This window comes from Puccinia triticina, chromosome 11A (genome assembly GCF_026914185.1).
Source record: "Puccinia triticina chromosome 11A, complete sequence".
NCBI classification, from domain to species: Eukaryota; Fungi; Basidiomycota; class Pucciniomycetes; order Pucciniales; family Pucciniaceae; genus Puccinia; species Puccinia triticina.
Genome location: NC_070568.1, coordinates 1,766,113 through 1,776,892, shown reverse-complemented (window position 1 = coordinate 1,776,892; position 10,780 = coordinate 1,766,113). Strand labels below are relative to the sequence as shown.

The 10,780-nt window shown below is 49.7% G+C and overlaps 1 protein-coding gene across 1 annotated transcript; it reads left to right on the top strand.

Annotated features, from left to right (window-relative positions):
- Nucleotides 1-402: 402 nt before the first annotated feature.
- On the top strand, nt 403-1,726 carry PtA15_11A200 (uncharacterized protein; the record flags this gene model as incomplete). Its single annotated transcript, XM_053161085.1, has 2 exons — nt 403-1,288; nt 1,536-1,726. 2 exons carry the CDS (start codon nt 403-405, stop codon nt 1,724-1,726), a joined length of 1,077 nt encoding a protein of 358 aa, XP_053025066.1.
- Between the last annotated feature and the right edge of the window lie 9,054 nt (nt 1,727-10,780).

The following is a 10,780-nucleotide window of genomic DNA, read 5'->3' as shown; positions in this document are numbered from 1 at the left end:
CCCTTGAGACTCTTGTCTCCTCTGAGTGCCAGCGCCTAGCCCAGTGAAGAGCTTCAACTCTTACACTTTTTTTTTCTGATCCCGACAAAGGATTTTTTTTTTTTCTCAACTCACTCCAAACTTTATCGCAACGGACCCGCTCGACTGACGACGGGATCTTGACTACTCCGTTGTGTGGACCACACAAACTACACGAACTCATGAACTGCCCTCACCTCCTTTTCCTGAACTCACGACCTTCCAAACTTAGAATACGAACCTCCCACCCTTTGCCCCAACACCTCCTTTTTCTTCGACGGAACGACTGGGGGATTTAAAACTGATCACTCATCGGCCCCTTGTCCTTTTGTTTGCTCAAACATCCGGCCGGAACAACCGCCAAGCAATCCACGTGCCGGTACAATGCTCGCCACCCAGGCAACTCGCAGGCACGAAGAGAGGATCCAACACCTGGAGGCCGTGGTACAGTTCCTTTTGTTGAAGGCAGACCCCATCCAAGTTCCGGTCGCTCCAGCAGCCTCACCTAACGTTGATAAGTTCCGATACTCGACCGGTCGAGGGCTTGAGCCTATTGTATCCGAGGAGACAGCGCGGTCCTTGATAGCCGGCTGGCAATGTGGACAACTAAGATGTCCGGGAGAGAAGTCACCTTCCCCTGCAGCATGCCCCACCACCTTTGCCAGCAATAACACCAGTCTCCCCCTGAAAACTCTTGCCTCAAGCTCCCCTCAGGCAGAATTGTGGCAGCCCCAACCGACCCTTCCTCCTCGACCACGGGCCACCACCCTGACGCTTATCCACCTGCACTCGGAGGCCCAGCCTGCACCCTCCACGCCGGCCTCCTCAGCGTCCTGGCCCTCGCCACCCCCCCCTCGCGAACGGCCAGCCCCGCCGGACCAGCCCGTCCTCTTTGCCTCCCCCCAGGCCGTCGAAGGCCGCTGCAGCGTGGACAAGCCGCTTGGCACCAATCTTCCCAGGCTCGGGCTCGCCCAACTCGACTACCACAACGCCCTCGCCATCCTCCCCATCGACCTCTGCCTTTACACCCAGCTCAGCCACCTTGCCGCCGCCGAACTCCGCCCGCTCCTCAAGCCCTTTGGACCCCACGTCCAGCCCAGCCTCACCTCCACCGCTACACCACACTCGCCGCAGCCCAACTCCTCCTCCAGCCAGAAGCTCCAAGCCCATTCTTGCCTGCACATTCAAACCACCCCCGGGCACTCGCGCGACATCCCAAGCGCCAGCTGCCCAACCAGACCGGAAGCACCCCGCCGGCGCCAACCGCAGCGTAGAGCCCACCAAGACCACCCCGCCGACCGATCCGGCCGATCGCCCCGCTCCGATACCGCACCCTCTCCTCCCTGGCCCAACCCTCGAGCAGCCCGAGCTCCCACCGGACCACCGACAAGCTCAGCAGCCAGCCCCCGCCTCTTCCCTCACACAACCCCCACCTCTTCCCTCACAAGCACCAACACCTCCCACTCCGCCAGCCTCTCCGCCGACCGGCCAGCCCTCTCGACCCCTTGCGAGCGCAGGAGCCTTGATCAGCTCGCGCACGCCCTCGCCTCCCCTCCATCCCCTTGCCAACCCAGCCCCCATCGAGAAAGGCCAGCCCAGCCTCCCCGCGCCCTGCGAACCCCTCAATGAAGTCCCTCAGAGATTCTCCCAGCTTCCGGATTTACCCCCAGGCATGCACAAGCCCAACCACCCTGCCCGTCCAGCCTAACTATGTCCTCCCGCCCCGCGCTGGCCTCTCCACCTCACTCGCCCTCCTGCTCCCCGCACAACTTGCACCATTCTCCGTCAGCTCCTGCAACCTCTGGCACACACTCGGTCGCACCCTCTGCCTTCAGCACCCTCTCCTCTCCATCCACCCCGGCTATCCCAACCATCACGGCCCCAGCAGACTCCTGCTCTGTTGATGAAGAATACCGCAAGGCCCACAATGAAGCTCTTGACGCGTTTAATGACGAGCAAGAAAGACTTTACAGCTTACGGTGCCCTGCCCGTCCCAACTGCCTTACCCACCTCACTGCGCTGCCACCCGCCCAACCTGAATGTTATGAGACAGTTGCAATAGGATCCATCACAGTACTCAACGAAAAAGACATTCCGCTTGACTCCCAACTTGCCCCAGACTTCTCCCCCTCGACCCAGCATTACTACAACAACATCGATAAATACCTCAAACTCCTTGCAGAATACAAAGCAGACGAATTGCGCGACGCAGAAGCTGTGATGAACCCGTCCCCCTCTAGTGTTGCTGATTTACCAGCTGCCCCATCTACGAGCACTTCAAACTCCTCAAAGAAAAATAAGAAGAAGAAGAAGAAGAAACTTTGACTTCCCCCAACACTGCTTCATTCCACAAAAGTTTCCCCTATTGAGAACGATGCCGACACATCAAGATTTTCTCCCACCCTTCCATTTCTTCCATCCTCCTACCACAATCCTGCCATTTCCATCCCTCATAACCTCTCACTCTATTTCCTCCTCCCTTCTCTCCTTGTTACACTCCAAAAATTCTCAACATCAACTTCTTTAACCTGCTTCTCCACAAACTCTTCCAGTAGACCATTGGCAACCTCAAGTACCTATCAACTTACTCAGTCTACTAGTTATACTTCTTTTCTTTTATAGGAGGGGAGACTGTAAAACCCCCGCCTCGCGGGTTTCACAACACCTTTCACAAGACTCAATTTGGTCTACATAGCTTGTCCTTTCTCCCTCTCCTAGCTCAGCAGACACCCGGCCCCAACTGACTTGTCTCCCTGAGCTAGGTATGTTCCTTTTCTCTATCTTTCTTCTTTTCCTCTCCTCAGTTGTACACAGCAGACACCCGGCCCCAACTGACTTGTCTCCCTGAGCTAGATGCAATAAAGACCCCAACGTTGGCATCAGAACCCCTTGAGACTCTTGTCTCCTCTGAGTGCCAGCGCCTAGCCCAGTGAAGAGCTTCGACTCTTACAGGTCCTTACACTTTTTTTTTCTCGTTCACACCACCCAATTTAGCGGCCTGCGCCGAAAATCGGGCCAACATCCTCTTTCCACTCGAGTTATCTGCGCCGTCAAACGGGCCGACTCGAAATCAAAAACCCAAACCGATTGAATATTGGCCGCATTCTTAAGACCCTGCAACCATCCAAGCATCTGGCCTGTAATCCAGAGTGATACAGGCAGCATCCGGACATCTGTCCTGTAATCCGGAGTGATACAGACAGATTGATTTACAATTCTCTTAAACGGATTTTTTTTTGGCTCATTGTGCCGTCGACGAACGACCCCCTTAATTCTCCCTCCTGCATGGCTCCAACGAATGTAGACAAACAACCGGGCGAACGATTGACGCCGGCCTCCAATTTTATTGCCCTATGCAGACTGGATCAATTGTTTGATCACATTTACCGCCTGCCTCACTTCCTGGACAATCATCTCGACAGGCTCTTGTCCCATCCCTCATTCTACAGAACTCGGGCCTCCTCCCCAGGCAATCAGGAAACCCTCAATGCACGCTACAATTCTTGGGCTGATTCAGACATCGCCATCGTTGCTCTCACCTTGCTTGGACTGGACCAACCAACCAATCGCCCCCCCTCCTATTTTCTTTCATGGCTCAACAGGAAAGAACGCTGGGATCTGGACGATGGTCCCTGTTCATTTCCCATCTCTATGACGCTCTCTTTGACCGATCAACGACAAACGATTGTCCTGGTGGTTTCTAGATCTCCCTACGGGCGCCTTCGCCTTTCAAGCCGTTCAATTGCCCCCCAGGACCGCCAGTTGGCGACGAAGACGCAGCCAGACAGGTTCAACTGCACTGGATGGTCGATAGACGCCGCCAAGCCCCTCAATCCACTCACTGACTCCCATCTTCTGTCACTGCCCATCTCAAGACCCCACCCTCTGACCGCTCGAAGCAAACAATGACCTCAACGACACCCTACAGGCCCCGGGAAGCCCCCCTGCGAGCCCCCTCTCCTTCCGGGCCCTTCGATCGACCCAAAAAGCCTCCAGACGGGCCCCAAGCTGTCACCCAAAGCGCCAGAGTGCCCTTCATGACCTCAAGACCCGATCTCGTCTTGACCTGCGGAACCCTTCCCTCCCTCATAATCTCGCGCAACTCCTATTTGTTTTCTTCCGGATCGTGGACGGACGCTACATGACCTTCCTGACCAACAAGACCCTCGCCCCCTGAAGACATTTTCCTCCTCTCGACATCTTTCTGGCGAAGTTACCTCTCGACTACCGCCACCTGCCAACATGCAACAACAGAATTCAATAGAGCAGCCGGCCCCTGAGCATTGTTGGTCCCTGGGTAATATAGACCTACAGACAACCGACAGCGGCGGCGTTTCTGGCGGAATTAAGGGTGCAGGTTTGGCGAGGTGGGTTGACAAAGTGGTAAAGGACCAGGAAAGATTAAGGGTCAGCCTAAATGCACTCCAAACTTTTACTTCATGCACTCCAAATTTTTGGCTTTGGGGGGCCAGCACTCCAAAAAAGTTGGAGTGCCTTGATTTTGTACTCCCAAAACATGGAGTTCCCAGATGGGCACTCCATGTTTATTGGAGTACACAACTGGGTACTCCAAAATTGACCAAAATAGGGGAGTGCAGCTAGATGCACTCCAAAAAAAATGGAGTGCAAGCCCAAGCACTCCACCTTTTCAGTGGAGGATTTTGGCTTTGCACTCCAGCTGGCAAATACCAAATGGAGTGCATTGGGGTGCACTCCAATGTCTCCTTTTTTTTGGAGTGCCCACAATCACACCTCTCAATGACCGGTCTGGACCGGTCATCAAGGGGCACACAACCGGTCATCCAGAGGACTCATACCTCTCAATGACTAGCGCGGACCGGTCATCAGTCACACCTCTCGATGAACGGTGTGTACCGGTCATCGAGGGGAGGTGCTACTCTCAATGACCGGTCTTTACCGGTCATCGAGGGGACTCCCACCTCTCAATGACCGGCGCGGACCGGTCATCAGTCACACCTCCCGATGACCGGCACAGACCGGTCATCGAGAGGACTCACACCTCTCGATGACCGGTCACCACCGGTCATCGAGAGGACTCACACCTCTCAATGACCGGTCACCACCGGTCATCGGGAAGACTCACACCCCTTGATGACCGGTCAGACTGGTCATTGAGGGGACTCACACCTCTCAATGACCGGTCATCATTGGTCATCGAGGTAAGTCGCATTTCTTGATGACCGGTCAGACTGGTCATCGAGGGTAATAACACCTCTTGATGACCGGTGTGTACCAGTCATCGAGGGGAGGTGCTACTCTTGATGACCGGTCGGTCTGACCGGTCACCAAGAGGAGATGTTACTCCTCTTGATGAACGGCACAGACCAGTCATCAAGAGGAGATGTTAATCCTCTCAATGAACGGCACAGACCGGTGTAAGACTCAAAAGTGTTCCTGAGAACCTTTTGCTGAATGGAGAAGGGGATGATGGAGGTGCAAACTCTGCCCTTCTATACTATCAGATAACAAGACCCACCAAGGTAAGCTTGGCAAGTTTTAATGAAGTGATAGGGTTGGTTGGTTCAAGATGAGCTTGTTGATGACACTGAATAAATTGTTGTTATTGTTAATGTAAGGGTTGTTATGTAGGTTGTTTAAGTATATATATAAGGCTGAACTGTAAATGTTGGGGTGACTGTGATTGGTGAGTAATGAACTGAGGAGCTGACAACTGGGGAGGAGGGAGCTCCTTATATAGACAAAAGTGGAGCCCCAGAGGGCTTGTGGGTTAGGGTTTTGACTAATCTAGACAACAGTGTGAGGGATTTTAGCTGGTGGGAGTAGATACAAATGATGTCATAATGTGTCAGGGGTACATAAATGATGTCATAAGAATGCAGTAGGGCCACATGAAGGCTGCGTAAAGTGACATTAGACTGCATGAGTTGACAGGTGGATGCAGGGGGTGCATAAATGAAGTCCGAGGCTGCAGAGTCAGTGTGTGATGACATCATAATATGGAAATAGAAGAGTACTTGATAATATGTAATGACTGCAGTCTGATGGGGAGATGTATGTTTGTATCCTGTGATTTGTATAAGCATAATGCTGTGATCCTTGAATTGAGGCTGGTGACAGGCTGGTGACTGGGTATGTTGAACGTGTGATGGGTGTCCAGTGTCCAAAGAAGTGTAGGTTCCAATCCAGCGGGGTTCAGGTGATGCTTTCAGTGGTGACTAGGGGTAAAATTGGCCGTAGAATCCATTTCTGAGGTCTGTTTGATGGTATCTTGAGGCGTATTGTGAGTAAATATATGTATGCAAAAAAACTTTTGATTTTTCACTTTTCCGTCTACCACACCGGTCATCGAGAGATGTGACTCACCTCGATGACCGGTCATCACCGGTTATCGAGAGGTGTGAGATGGTGTGAGTCCTCTCAATGACCGGTGATGACCGGTCATCAAGAGGTGTGAGTCCTCTCGATGACCGGTCTGTGCCGGTTGTCAGACACTGAGAAACTAATTCCATGTGTCTACAATGTATAGTACATGTCTTATAACCTAATGGTTAAAGACTGCTTTAATAATTGACTCATGTACATGAAGTCAAGAGTTCAATTCCCTGTCATTACATTAATTATGTACCTTTTATTCATATGTACTATTATTATGTACGTATTAGATATTTCACATTCTTTTGAATATGTAATTAACCTTATTTCACACTGATTACATAGTTGTACATACAGAGAGAGATAATCTTATCTCTCTGTATTTATCCTGATTAAGCTCAATTTATGTACAAATGGGGAGATTACATACCCATTTGTGTAAATCCCCTTCTGAATTCCGTGATCACTCCTCCTTGGAGTTAAGGATCCTTCAGGACCTTGACTCGAAGGAGGGAGCTGATCCCTGCAATATAAAAAGGGAGGTCTCCCACCAAGATTATTGCCATACAAACCCGTGTACCTTACTGAAAATACAGTGAGTGGGGTTTATACATAATCTACTAACCTTTTCTTCTCTTCGTGTATCCTTCCCCTAGGTACAGGTGTTATTATCACACCTGTAACCTAGAAGATAAGTGAGATTACTCCTTATACCGCAACGGCGCTTGGCTGATTTTCGCCGCGTCCCCTTACTTACGTAAAGGGTGCCAGTCCCTCCGCCTCTCGGCGTCGAGTTGGACTTTCTTCCACTGGCTTTTAGCTATAGTGTGACCCTAAACTTGCTTCCGCTACTTTACCGCCGCGGACCGCAACCAAAAATCCCATCAGCACCGAGTCACATAAGAGACCGGTGCTGACACCGGTCATCGAGAGGTGTGAGCCCTCTTCATGACCGGTGATGACCGGTCATCGAGAGGAGGTGCTACTCTCGATGACCGGTTGGTCTGACCGGTCATCGAGAGGTGTGAGTCCCCTCAATGACCGGTCTGACCGGTCATTGAGGAATGTGACTCACCTCGATGACCAGTCATCACCGGTCATCAAGAGGTGTTATTACCCTTGATGACCGGTGTGGAACTACTCTTTGGGGGAATAGAGCTTAGAGAGGGATGAGTGCGTGAAAAGCTGCCTCTCAGGTTGGGAGAGTAATATGGGACAAGAATAAGAGTATGGACTCTTAAAGAAAAGTGTGGCTGATGAAGTATTGAGAATAGTGCTTTCTAGACGAAATCAAGGGGGAAAATATACTGTAAAATATGTGGTAAAATAGGCTATGTAATTCTTATTCTGTGACCAGGGATGCAAAGTGACAATCTGATGGGGGACAAACAGAATGGGCCAAAAGGCTCTACATTTATAGTGAGGGGACAACAGGTGGTTCTGAGACGAAGAGAAAGATGGGAACAGGGTACAAAAAGCCTCCAACAAGGTGACAAGGCAACAAACCAACAAGGCATCTACTACATGGCTTGGGATGACATAAGAGGAAAACAATAACCATGGCGCATCAGCCGCCATGCATCTGAGAAAGAGTTACGCCTTGCTGGAATATAGAGGAGTTAATTCTAGTGAACACTCAGGGTCCTTCCTAATAGTCTGGCTCTGTTTGATGGTGGACTTTCTCCCACTTTGACCTGATTTTGTACATATTTTATTACCCATTGTGGAGGGCCATCCATGAAAGTGAATACTGAGAAGTTGAGGCGCCTTGTAGAGATGGTTCTAGGCTATTATGAAGTGTCTGTGGGCGTGGATTACATGTACCAGAGTGATTTCTAGAGGGCGTTTGGCGGTGATTCCTTCCTGGTGAGTGTCTGAGTGATGTAATAAGGTTTTGATTAGGCTCACCACATCCACCCCCAAATTAGATGATGTCCCCATCATCCAACCTTGAGTGAGGTGTGACGAAGAATAGAAAAAGAAAATAGGGCAAGGCAAAAGAAGGCTGTGACGTGGCAAGTTTGATTGGTTTTTGTGCAGATTTTTTTTGTATGTTTGATTTTCCTTCTAGCGTAAAAAATTTGAGATGAGTTTGAAGAATAGAAAAGCTATGAACAAGTGAGGCAGAAATAAGATTTGGTTGATTTATATTCCTTTAGTGATTTTTATGCTGTTTTTCTTATTTGATTTTATAGTAATTTTCCAGGAAATAATGTGACGATGAAAAGGTATATCTAGATGAAGAAATAAAGGAAAAATGTAACAAGAATTTTTAGTGGAAATGGGTGGAGAAACCACCCCCAAATTGGTGTGATCCTTGCGGCGTAGCTATCCTTAGTTTCGTCTCCAGGGCTGTTTATGTCATCCGCGCTAGAAGTTCCAGACCTCGGCGCTCCTCCTTCGTCGTTGCTCGCGCTTCCAATAGCAATCCGTCGGCTTTCGCGCCATCAAGAGCTCCAATAGCTTTATTAGCTCCCTCCCGACTTGTGAACACAACCAGCGCAAATAACTCCATCCCAGATCCGACGTGTGGCGTAAAAGATTCTCTTATAGCTCCATGCTCTTTCAAGGCTTCCGTGATGTCTGCGGCAGACGTTCCCGGCGCGATATTAAAGAGGTAGATGGGCCAGAAATGTGCTAAAGAGGTTTCTGCTGACTGATACGCAGGGACTTTAGAATGTTCACTCATTTTGAAGGTGCTGTATTGAGTTGATCACGAAAATGTTTATCCAAATAGGTTGGCGAGATGTAAGTGTGTCGTGGTAAGAAAGCTCTCGCGAAAAGGGGGAAAGAAACTGGGGAGTGCGCTGGTCGGTCGAACCCCTCAAACAACAAGCACCACGCGAATCGTCTCCGGTCTAGCTTCTAGATGGTATTGTGCGCCGCGTTGTTAGCAAGGCCACCTTTGAACTGAGGATGGCGCTACCGCTATCGCCTCAAGCATCATTTCCAGTCCCAGTTGTGCAAGCTATGCTTGTTGTTTTCGTTTTTGGACCGGCCTAGGCCGGAAACTTGTCTTGTACGTTTGTTGATTCGATTTTGGACCGGCCTAGGCCGGAAACTTGTCTTGTACGTTTGTTGATTCGATTTTGGACCGGCCTAGGCCAGAAACTTGCTTTCTTTAATTTATACCAACGTTATTGTTACTGGCCCGTCGAGAGCTCGAAGTCGGCGTGGTCGCGGAGATGTAGGCCAAAGATCATGTTACTGGCTAGACAAACGCTTGTAGTTCGGCGTGGTCGCAGAGATCTAAGCCGATGGTCTTGTTCCCAACTAGACGAAAGTTCGAAGTCCTCGGATTCTTCCGAGCAAAAGGAGAGCACCCAAAGCTATATAAAGGGGATTGAAATGATGGCAAAATCCAATCCACTAACTCCTCATTACTATCATTCCTTGCTAAGCCAACACAACCACTTCGCCTCTTTCTCCTGTTGACCATGTCTTTTATTCCTGAATCGCCTATTGATGGTGCCTGGGATCCAAACTCCCGAACAAACGCGCGCAGCGGTTACGGCGAAACCAATACTCCCTTATCTTTAGTAAATAATTATCCCCTTGGTTCACAAAATTATCCTATCTTAATCCACTCCGACGACGAAGATTTCATCGCTGGAGTACATGTAGCAGCCTCCTATGTCACTCGGGTTGTTGAACTCCCGCAACTTCATGTTTTTCGGCAACGCCTCCGCCTCCTTGTCGCCAGAACACAATTCCAACACAATCAACCGACTAGAAGAGCTCGTCGAAATGGCCGTGCCCGCGGCAGTCGTCCGGTGGTCCTGGAATTCCGCCATGTTGAGCGCGAACTTGAGGCGCTGATAAATGGTAGCTTTGAGATTCAAATGGCCTACTAAGTAAGCCCCTAATTTTTTATTTTTCACTGAAATTTACTCCTTTATTTTACTAATTTATGCTTCCTATCGGCAACACCAGTCCCCCACTTCTTTTTCTTTTTTTTTTTTTTTTTCTTTTTTTTTTTTTTTTTTTAAATCTTGAAAGCCCTTATAGATCTAACTGTCTGAAATGTGAATAGCCATAGAAAATTTAATCTTTCCCAAAAAAAGCAACGAAGCCAGAATAAAATCAGAGTTTTCTTGAATGGAACAGCTTCACATGCGGCGCCGCATACCTGCGCTTGAGTTCTTGACCGTCAAGTTCTTCTAAAGTATATGAGCCACTTTTTTCTTGTGATTTTATGCGGTACGGCCCATTCCAGCGGTTTTCAAAGAGCTTTCCCCACTGACTTTCTAGGGATTTATTGTACACAAGAACTAGGGATCCCGGCGTAAGCGGTCCTCTGTCTGGTTTCTTTTGATTCCAATATTCAACAGAATTTTCCCTGGAGTCCTTCATGTTCTTGTAGGCTTCTTGCAAAATTGATTCTCTCCTCTCCAGTTGGCGAACTCTG